The sequence below is a fragment of the Acipenser ruthenus genome, chromosome 20 (genome assembly GCF_902713425.1).
Source record: "Acipenser ruthenus chromosome 20, fAciRut3.2 maternal haplotype, whole genome shotgun sequence".
Taxonomy (NCBI): domain Eukaryota; kingdom Metazoa; phylum Chordata; class Actinopteri; order Acipenseriformes; family Acipenseridae; genus Acipenser; species Acipenser ruthenus.
Genome location: NC_081208.1, coordinates 23695688 through 23711120, shown reverse-complemented (window position 1 = coordinate 23711120; position 15433 = coordinate 23695688). Strand labels below are relative to the sequence as shown.

At 36.2% G+C, this 15433-nt stretch overlaps 1 protein-coding gene across 3 annotated transcripts in view; it reads right to left on the bottom strand.

The window, feature by feature from the left end:
* Positions 1-15433, bottom strand: part of LOC117425746 (WW domain-containing oxidoreductase-like) — a 339286-nt gene that overhangs the window by 50154 nt on the left and 273699 nt on the right. Inside the window, exon 9 of one of the 3 annotated variants that reach the window (XM_058993704.1) lies at positions 734-897. The exons of 1 other annotated variant lie outside the window; for it this stretch is intronic. In XM_058993704.1, the coding sequence (XP_058849687.1) occupies positions 823-897 (75 nt within the window). In that variant the 3' untranslated portion in view covers positions 734-822. Of the gene's footprint in view, positions 1-733; positions 898-9973; positions 10144-15433 lie in introns of those variants that run through there. One more of the 3 variants, XM_058993705.1, reaches the window with a different exon arrangement.

Genomic DNA, 15433 nt, shown 5'->3' with positions numbered 1-15433 from the left:
ACAACAAAATCAATAGGTTGCAAACTCAGTATTCTCAAGTACAGACTTTTCAGCAAACTAGCGACTAAATGCACTAAAGCTATGAGTGGCCGTCTTCTTCCCTTGCAATTACCCCTGCGATTCCTGCTCTTTGCTAACAGGTGCAGTGCATTTGAAGTTCCAGTACACCTTCCACAATCACATCCTAGGAGAAACAGCATGCTGGATTCCCTTTCATCAGGTCTTTCATGATTGACACAGAGTACAGCAGCTCCTGGTGGGACCCAGAATGGCTTACAATAGAAACTTTTTTTGTTGTGGAAGGTAGCCATAAAAAAGCCTTTTTTTAGTCTACCCCTTTCAAAAGTTTGCCATAGTAAAATAATAGCAAAGTGTAATAAAGCCTAGTGCAAAAGGAAAGGTAATCATTGTAAAGCAAATTATGGCACACCATGGTAAACAATGGTAAATGCAGAATATAACTATGGGGAAAGCATGGGAGAACTGCGAAATGACCATGTAAAATTACTATGGGACTTATTTGTGTTTTTCTAAAGTAGTCGTTGATGGATAAATAGTACATATATTCATTAATGGATCTGTAAAAACCTAATCATGTGCTTAATAATTGGAATGAAGAAATTTGGGTGACACACTGACAACCTTAATTGAGATGTTTGCACACAGTCACTCCAACACAGTTCAAGTAGTCACTCTTCACATTTATTATATTATTTAAGGGAAGACAGTCTTGAGAACTCCAAGGCAGGTTAATATATGAGGGAATTACATGTCCTGTTTTACAGCAAGTTAAAAGAGGGTGGCTGGGATACTACATTTGGCTCATGGTCGAGGAGCTTTACGCTGACGTTTCAGGCTTTTCATCTCTGCAAGAGACGACAGCAACACAAGTGGCACCTTTATAAGGAAAAACAGGAAAGAAAGAAATATCCCCAGGTTAGAAGCTTTTTAGTTCAACCTGTCAGTGAATCTGTTCCCAATCACTCAGCGCAAGCTGGTCACACCAGATTTCAGTTATGATTAATTCCACGTTTACACTGCCTGAACAGAGCGAGAAAAAAGCACCGGCAAATCCAACTCAGATTCATCATACTTACTCGCAAGCACTTGCAACATGCAGAACACTGATCTTAAAGGTGTAATAAACCATAGGTTTCGAAAATATTTTCTTACCTCTTATTTAACATTACAACATTCCAACAAGGCCCCTATTGTTTTACTGCTTTAACTCAGTTGAAGGCCAAGCTAAGTAAATGTAGTACTGTTAGTATGCGATTTTGTATATTTTAAAGCGTTTTCCAGCTCACCTATCCTACTACATCATTGTAAGTTCGCTCTCCCTATTCACTTCCTTCCTGAGTTAAAAATAATTGGACCCCACCTGACACCACACTGTTTCCTGTTTGCAGTATAAAAGAATGCAAGTGAAAGGCTCAGGTGGTTTCCTATTATGTGATACAGGAAGAGAACTTATCACGTGGTGGAAGAAAAAAATGGCGTGAATCTTGAAAGTGAAAATAAATAAACAGCAGCACAGGGCTTATGACACTTATGTTATGCTAAAGACAGATGACACAATGTTATTACACACTTAGCAGGGTGTGTTGTCAACAAGCTTGTTTATATGAAGATATGACATTTGCTTTGTGTCATGCAGGCGCCGATACAAAACAGTAATTTACTCCTTTGTTGCCAAAACAGTTAAATGTGAACCAGGGAATTAGCAGTCCTAAATGCTGTGTTAATGGGTGGTTTAGACCCCCCATAGACTTGAAATAAGTAAACATCCGTTAGACTTATTTAAAGTTGAGGCTTTTCCACCTGCTGTTTTATATCAGCTACTTGCTATACTGTTTAATGATGCAACCCAGGGATCTTCCATTCCTGCTGATTTGGTGACTTTATAAAAGAAACTTGAACATGAATCTAAATGGGGAGTTATTATCGTCACCTTTCTCACAGCATCAAATCAGTTTGCTCTACAATACCGCAGATATTAATATTAACTCCAGTTATAAAGGAATGAAGGGATTTTGGTTTAAGGTTTTTATGTCATTATTAACTTTATCCCTTCCACTATGGCGCTGCTAGAAAACATTTTGCAGGTTGCTCCATTCTGAAATGTATAAATACTTTTTGGAGTCACCTAAACTCAAACTCAGTACTTTCTACTAGTCTGTACAGACTCACTGATACCTCCTATTCTACATACAGTATATTGATGCAGCAGTAATCCCCATTGTTCTCTTAAACGCTCCTTGTTGACTTCTTGAGTTATCTACTAACATGCACTAAATACTACACCATGGCTAGCACATGCATAGCTGTTTATTCACTTAACTAAACACACACAAGAAAGGATACATGGGTTGTACAGTAAGTTATTTATCTCCCAGCAACAATATAGAGTTTTGCAATATTCCCCTAAAAGCTGGCACTGTTCTTAAGTTTTCTGTCCACTATCAGATTCCAGACAGAATGATAAAACATGGGGTTATGCTCTGTATCTGGTGAGATTGTGGGCTTAATATCTCTCAATATCATATTTCTTTGCCACGGTGTCTAAGCGCTTACTTTTTACTGATCGATTGAGTGCAACTCAGCACAGAGAAGACTGTGAGGAGGTTTATGCGTTGCAGTCTTGGCTGTCTCAATTGGCAGATACAGTGTAATTAAAAACACAAACTTTTCTCAGCAGAGCTTTTATGATGATACCAATGTAGGATTAATTTTGATTTGTTAATTATTATTATTATTATTATTATTTTTTAACAGTATATTTTGAAGCGACCAACAAGGTACAATAAGGGTCCATTGTTAACTTCAAACACTCACTCTTGAATTCTAAAGTGGAATTTAGAAGAAACGAAGAGGTTGATTTTATTAACCCATACCCTGTCGGGATAAGCCACAGCTGGATTTTTTTTTTTTTTTTTTTTTAGCTTTTTACAGCACTGGTAATCAACCTGACTTGTGTCAACCACCTGTCTGTGGTTATCCAAGGATTACTTCCAAAAAATATGTGTTGGATGTAAACCTGTAAAATGGTAAAAAAATACAGCTGTTGCTCATCCGGATGGGGTATAGGTTGATCAAATCAACCCCTTTGTGCAGTAGGCAAACATTTCTGCTAGTGCGTTTTTTTATATTTAATTTCCAAAGAGCAATTTGCATTCAACATATATATTTTTTTCCTGTGGCATTAATTTCCATGTGCCTTATAGCTTGAAAGGACCGTATCGGATATATTTAAATGTTTATTAATCTAATTTTATTTGGATATATCATCAGATATCAAATTAACATAATGCACATGAATGAATAGGTTACCAACAGATCATTGTAGTACTTCACAATGCAGGAGTTTCAGACAGACATAAACATTTAATTTCTCAAGGCTAATTGCAGCAGTCCTTTGGTCAGTCTCTTTCCACAGGTTAGCAGAAAGGACCAGGGAGTGGGGATGTGCAGTATGAAGACCCATTGGCAAATCTCTGTTACATCACAGTAAATTAACTTAGGACTTATATGGGGTCACTAATTTGTGGGGTGTTCGATAGCTTTCAACATGGAAACCAGATGTGTAGAAACAGATTCATTACATGATGTCAGCCACTTGTTTTCTTACAGATGTGTTCTATTCTTAGCTATGCATTTATGACTTCTTTGCTGGCATTGCAGTCCTTGCATGGATTGTAAGTATGAAATACAGTAGTGGACGATCCTGGTCGTGCTTCTATACTAAAATACAATAAATATAGTCAAAATGAACGAACCACCTTCCACCATCTCTGGTGTTTAGTACTGCACTTTAAATATTTAACTGTACATGTGGTACTGTAAATATTTGTGAATTATTCAAATGTTGTCTTATTATATTAAGAATTTTACAGCTGTAATTCAATTATCTGAACAAAACACCCCCTGGCCAAAATGTGTATATTTAAAAGAGTATCACAGAAAAACACTATAAAACAGTCTGAGTGAGGATGATCATTAGTAAAATAAAATAGTCTGGACAACCACTCAATCACATAACTAACGAGTAAGGTTACTGTAAAAGTAAATTAATGTATCATAAAAAAGTGAAATGCATAAATTAGGAAATGCTGTGAATAAACACATGAAACAGTGCCACTCTGTGCAGAGGGTTGTGAACTCAGAAGTAGCGGGAGGCCTGTACCGCAAATGCCAAAGTGGCTGCAATTGCTTTCATTCCTCAAATTGTATTAAAAGTACTTTGCATTATGCACTAGGGAGATATTCCATTTAAAAATCACACCATTATAATTTTTCACATTGCAAGCAGCTTGCACATTTTTATGTGGACATAATTACCTGGTTCTGTCATGCGAAAGAGATGTAAACTAGCAATTCCCAACCAGAATGAAAACACACATTATATACTGTATATATATATATATATATATATATATATATATATATATATATATATATATATATATATATATATATATATATATTAGTAGTCTGACTTTCACCTATTGTAAATCAGGCCTGGTCACTCTATCTACATTCCAAGGAAAAGAAACCAGCTTGGAATAACAGTGCCATGGATTCATGCCTTACTGGACAAGGAAGGAAATTCTGGATGAATGAGTGATTGGAGCAGTTTTAGCAAGTACAGTTTAACAAATGAGGCAATATCGCTTTTCAAAGAAAGGTTTACATTCAATCAGTCAAATCATTCTCACAGATCAGGAGGGGGTCTTGAATCTGTACCTTTTTAAAAAGATCTTCCTTTTCTTCATGTGACACAATAAACATTTATCAACGTGACAGTGCCAGGGGTAGGCCCCATTATTAGTCCATTGGGGCCTGAACTGCTTGTCAGAGAAACAGTTGTCTTTAATTATGCCTGCAGATAATATTGGGTAAACTCAGCTGAAGAAGATTAACTCAGCCAAAATATGATCCCATTTGACTAATTTCTTAACATAAATCTTTACCAGGCCTGAATGGGCTATAGCCATAAGCCTACTAGCTGCTTTTCGAATCCCCCTCATTCCTGCAGTTAACAGCTAAAGGTTTTGGATAACTTTTGAAAGTAGGGTACACTGTCTAATAACTCTGAAAAAGTATATATATACAGTAGTATATTATTAGTAGCATAATGGATTATTCAACTAATCTCTCATAACCTGTGTACATAACCACAACACCATCATTGTACAATGCATTAGTTATGCCAGAAATAGTATAATACTGCTAAACAAGAACTGAGAACAATACAATTTTGAGATAAGTTAAACATGTCATACACACACACACACACATACACAAAGATAGATACATACATGCATACATACATACATACATACATACATACATACATATTTCCGAAACTAAACAGTGATGGCCTCACAGATTACCAGTACATATTAAAATAACTGTAAATACATTGGGTGTAGGCAGCGCAAATATTTCGGTTGGACACAAAATCTTAGAAGTTTAAAGACTGGTTGGCGGTTAAAAATTGGGGGCATTTTACCTCTCAAGAGGCTTGACTAACTCTATCCCACACTCAGCTGTGAGTGATGAGCAAGCGGCTGTGGATATGGACACATTTTGTGCAAATACTGCTTCCCACCCACTACATGAACTCAATTTAGGTAGTTCTCCATAACTCTAAATATATTAACCAAGAACAAAAGACAAATTGCTTTCGAAAAGTTGCACACAAGCTGGATTATAAATATTAAAACAAAAAAGAAAAAACAACTGCAAAAGCATTGAAAATCAGGGGAGTAACCCTTTTCAAATGGATTCAGTGACTGAACTTAAACTTTGCTAAGAGGGTTTGGAAGCACTGACTAATACATCTGCGGGAATGAACTATGCGTAATTAGATTAATATTCACATTTTACAATTTAGCTTTTAATATAAAAAGATTAAAGGTACCCCAAAAGAATTAGGCATACTTTTAAATAACACAGATTTATTTCCATTACCCAATGAATGGAATTAGAAAGCTAATTAGTTGGAATTTGCATTATGAACTAATTGGATATACATTTTAAATAGACAGTGGCATCATACAGCTCAAGTGTTTAGAACCCAATCTGATTTATTACGTTTTTTTTATTGCACAAGCATGAGAAGATAATATAATTTGCATATTTTGGGGATGATGTGTACGAGTGCTTTAATTGAGCACAAGCACTGCTCCTAACTGTTAATATTCCCTGGTAGGATTCACAGTGCTGTAAGGGGTTGAGATATATGTCTGAAGCAGTACAGGTGGGACCTATTACAGAAGATGAGGTTTAACTGACTCTTTCAAGTAGCAGTTTTATTAAAAACACAGAGGACAGAGTGGTTAGCACTGGCACCTACAGGTATGGAGAAATATTAGAAATATTTAGAAAGACTGGTTTATTCAGACAACATACTTGGCTAAAATGAATGCTGGGTAGAACATTTTAGGTTTTAATGTTCATTCCAATGTATTTTTAATGTGATGAAAATGTATACTTTAGCACTATATATTGCTGTAGGGTAATACAATGACATTATCTACCCCTGTAATAAAAAAAATATAAAAAAATTACATAAGCGGGAAACACTCTTCTTTCCATACAGTAGAGAGTGTATTTTATTTTCAGATATTTGTTACTGAAAGGGTTTTTGCATTATAGACAAGGTGGGTGTTGCATTCTAGAAATTACAGTACACCACACAGGTTGAAGATATTTTGATTGATATCTTTTAGCTATATTAATGTCTTTAAACTGTGTTTAATACTTCTGACAATAACATTTCCTGAATACATTTCGTGCAATGTTTGTTTGAATATTTATCCTATCACTAATAAATACCACATGCAACAAACTTTAACACAGTGAGAGAGACTATTTCATGTATTTTTAGTTTTATTAAAATGGTACGTTCATTTGTTTTATGTTATGAGTTTTTTTTTCTCTCTCTCTCTCTGTGTTTTGCCAAATTAGGCTTACACATAACTCAAAATGGCTCAAACTGATGTGCAATAAATTGAAGAATTATTCCCTCTCCCCTGCTACAGTATGGATACACTTTTATAAGGGAGGTTGGCTCCTTTGTCCAGTTGCTTAGTATATTTGACTTTAATAGACACCCATGGGGATGCAAGTTAGGAACCCAGTCCCATAAATCCTGCTGGTGAGTAGATGGCTGCTTCCCATTAAAAGTGATATAAACTCAGCCACCAAAAAGATGCTACTCCCCTATGCGGCCTGGCTATGTGTGAACAAATCAATAGATGTAGTTCGATTAAAATCTAATGGATCCCAAGCAAATCACCCCATTTCCACTTTGGGTATTTTCCAATTCAGTACTGCATAGGCTGATCACTGGCCAACAGAACTTCACAATGTAATCCAAAAGTACCTTATTGTAAGAAATATCCATGCAATGTTTGATCAAATTCACATGAACGGTACAAATGCTTTCAAAGCTTAAGCAAACAAATCATAAATAATGTACAAGTAGCAAGTCAACATGAAGAGTCTAGAATCTCAAGTAGTGAAAATATGTATGCCATGTTTTATCACAATTTGATGATGGACACACAATAACAGGCATTCACTTCAGGAACTTACAGTGAACAGTTTCATTAACCATTCACAAACCAGAACTAGGTCACAATGATGAATAACACATGTAATCACAATCGGGTGAGCAGTTATGTAGATATATCTAAAAATATAAATTGTAGGGGCTCCCATAAGGTGAAAAGGCAGAAAAGGTGCCAAAAATAAAATGGAAAAAGATATGATTACATCTACAAAACTAGAGGGACAAAACACAAGAGATGGGTGTAGTAACCAAACATGAACTGTGCAGGCCTAATGATGGCACTGTGGAGGGAAAGCAATTGCTGGTCATTTGTAAAGTAGTGCCATCAACCAGGTGTGCGAGAATATGTATAGGAGGTGGGGGCTGGACAGGGAGGTGTAGCTACATGTAGGAGTGTGTGTGAGGGTCCCTCTCAGAGCTTATGATAAAGTGTGCATGGTACTGTAGGTGCTTAACCTACATGATTTGCCTTTGCTGTACAGTACAGAGACAACACAGTATGCCCATTATCTCACAGGACAAGCTTTTCTTCTGTATCTCTGTCATACATAGACACCTATGATATGTAGCCCTACAGAGTGTTGACAATGTTATGGCATATGCTTATATTTTATTTATTTAAGCCCTGTACATAAGCTGTATTTGAGGAAATACAAACAGCTTATTTACACACACAGTAGCAGTATAAGATGTCGTTTACTATTTTGTTGTTTTTAGTTTGCTTAACGTTTTAATATTCAACAATCTCTTTTGTTCTTTGTATTATTTTGTGTTTGTACTAAATTTACATAATTCCTTAAAGGACTAACAGTATTTTTTAGTGAATAGTGAAAAAGAGGAATACATCGTAGATACAAGACAGTTGTGATAATCAACCCTGATTAAATAAGGTTAAAATATTTTTACATTCAGTGATTTAGAAACGGTTATTCAAAAAAAGGAAATAAACAAATAAGTAAATCAGAAATGTTGGCTCTAAAAAATATCCCTGAAATCCCCCTCTCTCTTTCATGCCCAGTTTCCATTTGAATTTCTGATAGACAATGAAATTTGGCCCATTAAATTGTCCCAGGCGATATTCAGGGAGGAAATGGGGAGATAAAATGATACCCGGGGGAGCCGCTGAGATTCAAAAATAACTGGGGGTTTAAATGAGGACTTGCACTTAAAATGTAATAGCCATTGTTTCACACTGAAAACAACCTTGTCCCAACAGAACGAAACCAGATTTATTTAGCATAACGAATGCCTTTCTCAATTTCAGAAGGACCACATCAAAATGGGCTCTACTGGATTTCAACATATTTAAGAAGACTTCATATGTCTTTCCCAGAAAATGTTTTCAATTTATCAACAAAAAAAAATCTTTTTTTTTTTTTTTTTGCTTCCTGGGCTATGACAGATATTCACAATGCCAGGTGCGTGTCACTTGGCTCAGTGTGTTACCAGAACTATAGAATAATGTTGTAAACAAACACAAAGGAATTGCACCTCATTCTATTGTGAAATTGAACATTGGAGTACACTGTAGCTTTAAATCTTAAAAGGCCAGTCTAAATTGTATACTTTTCAGAGCTTTAACCTCTATACAGGAAACATAAATGTATAAGCACTCCTTTCTACTCAAGCAGGTCTAGATCTGAAACAGGACTAAGCAACCAATGGCCAGTAAATAAATACTGGATACCCTTCCATGTACATGAGGCAAAAGGTTAAATGCCTGTCAGTGCTTTTGACACAATGTTGAAAATTATTTTGTCACATGAACAAGGCTGAACCACTCAGGCTTGGGATGTCGGCCCAAGGGTATAATAAAGGCACTCAGGCAGGGAGATAGACAGTTAAAAGACAAGTTAGATGATGGTGCTGCCACAGCGAGCACGTTTCAGGTTATACCGAAAGCGATCTTGCTGTTATTTCCTTCCTCCCTGACAAACAGATCTGCTAATAAAATAAGAAAAAAGAGAGAAAATGCATGTTTTGCCACCAGATGGGTTTTATTCAAGATGCACTGTACTTTTTCAAAGCCCATATTGTGTTTATGTTAGTGGGTCAGCGTGCCTATGAGGTTCAAATCCTGCTTCTAGAAATTGGACATACTTCATCTACTAATGCACCAACATGGTTACAGGTTGCACTGTTAGAAGAATTCAAGTGTCAAGAAGAACATTAGGTTAAACTGTTTCTTCACATTCAATTTCACAGTAAAATATTGAATTCCTTGGCACATATTCCTACAACACACAGTAACAACCTTCTTAAATATGTAAAAAAAAACAAAAAACAACAACAACATTTTGTGCCTATTTTCGATGCACATTTCATTCTATGCAAGGATATTGACGTCTTTTTGAAGAGCAGTGACTTTAACTCTAATAGTCATCTCTCCTACAAATGATGGTCATATGTCCGGGTTATGACCTAGAACTGTTTAAAGACTTTATACTCCCTTAAATGGGCTTGATTTGTTGTGCTAAATGTGGACTATTACTAAGTATGTGCACGGCAATCCCCTTTATTAACTTTTATAAGATGTTTTCAACTTCACTTTGGGTTTCTTCTTTCTGAAAAAGAGTGCAAAATGTACATATTACTATAGATGCCTGTTGTACAAGTTCATTGGAAGTATTTGTCCTCAATAAGATGTCTCTAAAATCATCCAAATCAGTTAATCTGTACAACTACAGTGACTCCAACTGGAAGAGGCTGGTACTGCATGCATATGCATTCACAAAACACGTTTTCTGGTGCCACTCACACATGTGAACACACACATATGCATCTGAAAATAGCTAGCACTGGTAGTAGTCAGCCTTGAGTTGTTTTGGTAATCCACTAACACTTAACCCGTTTCATCTGGGATACGAAAGCAGTGGTAGTTAGAATTATATAAAAAATATGGCAAACTTTTTTTTGCAAGTAACTATTGATGTAGAGTACAAGAAGTGGCTTTAACATAGTTTCAAGGAGGAGACTATTTTTCTTAATTGGTACCTAATGAGGTAACCAAACAGTTACTGTATGTGATATGAATAGTATGAATCAATTTAGTACTGTCTTTGAGTTACATGCAATTAATTGTTCATTATTTTTATAATACATTATTCTATAGAGTCTAAATGAGTGGTTGTATGGGGCATGCAGGTTCACAACATTTCCTTCACAATTCTATATTTTATTTGTTTTAGAAAAAAAAAAAAACACCCATATAACCACCAAAATGACCACTAGCTTATATTGGACTATGAATTCTCATGCATTTTTGTCTCGCTTGCATTGTTGAATTTACCTGGCAATTGCAACAATTTGGTTTACAATAACCAAATGGCACATTTCCAACAGTCCAGGCACTGCAAACAGAGGAAATAGGAAACTTCCAGCACTGACATAACAAAGACAAGCTCGTGTACAGAGCTGACTGGGCCAGGCTGACAGTGGCACAACACTTCCGCTCTCTGTGGCGAGCGGCCTGCTACATGTTCTTTTGCCTACGCACGTTTCTGCACCGTGTGGTTTTCCTTTAACGCCCACTTGAAAGGAACGGACTGCAGGGCTCGAAACAGGGACTTTTCTCACCACTGCAGAAGCTGTGCACCACACTGTTCTCTATTCTGACTGGCTAAGAACAAAAGCATCTTTGCAATGTCTTGAACACAACATGTCCTACATTGTCTAGCGCCTATGGGGCTGCATTTGTGTTTACAGGGCTGGGGAATACGAGGTTTAAATTAAATGATTACACCAAACAAAGCAATTGTACAAATGTGTAAGGAGCATGTTATTCTTTATGATATCTGAAAATCATTTCAGAAGCTATATAGCATGTTTATTAGAACTGCATGCTTCAAAAAACTGTATTTCTATGATTTCTGCACCTTTCGCTATTCAGTGCATGTGCTCTTTATGAAAAGAAATGTTGGCCTACATTGGAATCTAGCCAAAATGACACAGTTAACAACTCTGCTCTAACACTGTACTTAGAAACTTGGTTTAGATGCTCATCCACATGATCGCAGAATGAGGTGGTACATGAAAAGCCTATACTTTAAATAGAGACATGAAATTTTAACTGCATGGAAACTTTAAATGTCCTGCTAAAACTGTACTTATACCATCTGCAATACCAAAAACTTGTAAAATTGAACTTAAAATACTAACAGTGTAAAATACAACACAACATTTACAGGTTATGTACCACAATTACTTATTTCTATCTTCATTGTAACCCAATGAGCTGCAACTATGGGGGGCACAAGATGCAAAATATTCCATAAGTAACAAAGATACAAAGATTCTTTCTCCTCTTTATATAAGTAGATCATTCAAAACATTTTGGGGTCTTTGGGCATTAGGTTTTTGGCTAAATACTTAACACAAATGCATTAAAATTCATTAGGATAATGTACATGTGTATATATTTTTTGTGTTTACTAAAACTATGAATTTCATTATACCAAAAGCACTTGAAACAGCCCATCTGTACAATAGCAGTGGATAAGCAGCTGACTCTAGTCAGTGATGCCTTTCCATCCCCATTCATAAGCACCAAATTCTGTGGACCATGTTTCTTTATTTTAGAACAAGAAAGCCCATCTGGGCAGGATTCTTTTTTTTTTTTTTAGCCCCTGATGGCCTTAGCTGAATTGACATCTTGCAAATCTTTTTGAAAGCATGTAGCATGCCATCTGACAAAAGACAATGGGATCAGAGGAGAAAAAATTCAGTGTCATGTAACATCTTACGCTCCTCCCTCTTAAGGAATGCTACATTTCAGTCTTTCATATCACTGACTCGGGCAGCCAAATGGAAAATATGACTACAAACCGCTTCAAAACGGAGCCACATTTATTACACCGACCCACTGAAATCAAAGAATGAGATCTTAAAAATAACACACTAACTCACAATTGCTTTGCTTCAGAGAACTCCCATGTTTTTGAAATGCGCAACTTTTTTGCAGATGCTTTTAACTTCATCAGGCAAAAAACACAACGCAGGTTGTGAGTGGCCAAGGAGAATATTTTCTACACTTATTGATGTGTGTATATATATATATATATATATATATATATATATATATATATATATATATATATATATATATAGAGAGAGAGAGAGAGAGAGAGAGAGAGAGAGAAGTAATTGATAAACTGAAAACTCACTTTAATAATTAGCGTGTTTCAGCTTCTTCTTCAGATAGCATGATAGAAATAACCAGGTAGACTGATGTTATAAAAATAATAATAATAATTACACTTCCAGTTTAAATACAGGAATTGTAATCTTTAGGTCATATGTGACTTATTCAGACTTGCACACTGACAAAGCCATGCCATGTACATTCAAAACCTAGAAAACTGTAACTCTTTAGACTGCATTTGCATCCCAACTGTATACAGCCAGTCAAGACCTTTTCGAAGGATCTGTTAATGCAATGAGTCACCTAGTCTGCAAACCCCAAATATTTAAAGGACACAGGTGTTTGATTGTTCTTCTACTGAATTCTACTGAGCATTTATTTAATAAAAAATAAAGTGTTAAATATATTGTATGACACTCAGCAGCTCTGAAATAAAACTCATGTCATAAAGCACATCTACTGCTACACAAAATTCCTAGTACAGTACTGGACAAAAGCAACTCTATGACTTTATGATTACGTTCACATACAGCTTTGTTTTTCTTGTATTTTGAAACCAAGTTAAATCGGTCATATAAAGAAAAACAAAACAAAAACAAATTCCTTTTTTGTTTAGCTGGTAAGAACTTTCTATGGAACTGCCAAAGCCATTTTCAAGCTCTTGCCAGTTGAATCGATATGGAACCGTCTCAAATGTGTTCTTGAACAAACTTGTGAATGGACTTGAAAGCATGCCAGCTGAGTTACATCTGAAGCTGCTTCCACACCTACACTACCTTATTTGGAAGAGCAACGTGTTCCCAGCAACCAACTTGTGTAGGTGTGGGTGTTGTGGCTCCTAAGCAGTTGCACCATGCTCCTAAACAACGGTTTCGCAGCTGGTTCTGTCTGAATGCACACTCACATATGCAAACACAACAACACAATCCTCTTAGTACAGATTACCCCTGATGGAAAGCACCAGCTGGATTAACGCAGAGTTAACAGGCACCGTTATTTTAATCATTAAAATTAACTCCAAAATCTCTTGCATGAAGACCGAGCTTTAAACATCAACTTGGCCAGCAAAGTTTCTGAATAATGTTAAATACTGAAGTATAGTTTGTTCCAAATACAGTTCAGAAGACTAAAAAATTCAATTAATAATGTTTTTTTTTTTTTTTTAGCTATCAGTAGTGCAGTACTTAAGATGACAAGCTAAAACATAATTTTATTAAAATGTAATTTAGCTAAATGAAGGCAAGTGGTTACAACCCCATCTAGTAATTGCTAGAGATATATTATTACTGTTCTTTGAAGTGATACAGGACACTTTTATGTAACAAAAGCTGTGCATTACAATTTACATTTACAGAGAAAATACATTTTAAAAGGCCAATAAACATGTTAGAAATGCTTCACTGACCATACTATATGCCAAAGCAGGAATCCTTATAATTTATCAGCATTATGTTCGACTACTGAGGGAAATCGTTGTTACTGTATAGTGTCAAGGGAACACAGTGATTTTGGTACATTTTGTAGTACAGGTATGTCCACATATAATGCAATTCTTTCCAGATACAGCATGATAATTCAATTGCGAGTAAATCCTAGTTTTGTTTTACTCCCTATGCATAGTGAGTCTATTTGACCCCTTCACTGATGACAGAGCTCCCCCATTAAAACAGGCAGCTGTTAGTTGGATAACAGTAAACAACCATTAAGCCCAGCTACTTTATTGTGCTATGGAGCTATAGTGCTATGGATGCGCACTCTCAAAACCATTGATAAGCCTCCATCAAACTGTACAGTATATGACTACGGTCAGCAATGGGCAACCTAACTTTCTAGCCATGGTTGTCATCAAGCAACCACAGACAGCATCGAACCAATGGACAATAAGAAGATGACCAATATCATATCTCTTGATTCTGCATGGCTTTGTAGTCATTACAATATGTCAAGTGCAATATGGAACCAATGAGTTACAATCTTCTCCTCACTGTGCTATGTTTTCTGATTAGGTGCTCACACTGCACATTGATTAATATTCCAAATCAGATATCTCCAACTAAATGAGATATTCATGCAGGTTGTGCTGTACTATGCATGGGAGCCTTTGTGATGTGTATTGACTATGTGCTCTTTTTGCAGGATAAGAGCATTTGGAATTCCACTGAAAACAAATGAGAATCCACTTGTCACATAATGACCTAATGAAGATATTAATTCCAAAATCTGATAACAAAACCAGGTTACATATTATGTCATCACAAGAGTCATGCTGCAAACAAAGTCAGAACCTTAAACACTTTAATAGCAAGAGCAGAATTTCTAAACTGATTCTTTGATTTACTTGTAGTCATTGTGGACCTCAAATGATTTAATATGGTGGTTTGATTATTGCATGAAGTTCTCCCAGTGTCTTTGCAGCCTTCTTCGTTCCCTACGTTTGAAAAGACACAGGCCCCTCAGAACGTACTCTGAAAGGACATTGAGTAAACAAGCATGTGGAGCTTCAGTGGGAAGGTCAATGCAGCCAGAGGGTTGGAAAGAGGCCCAGGGGATCTCCCATACACCACAGGGAATCTGTAAATAGAGGGCACACAGGACAGAAATTGCACCTTGTCCACCTTTCCCAGAGACCAGACTGTATAGCGTATCCCTCTCTCTCACTCTCTGCCTCTCTCTCTCTCTATCATAGTGGAATGGTTTCCCAGCTCTTGAAGAGT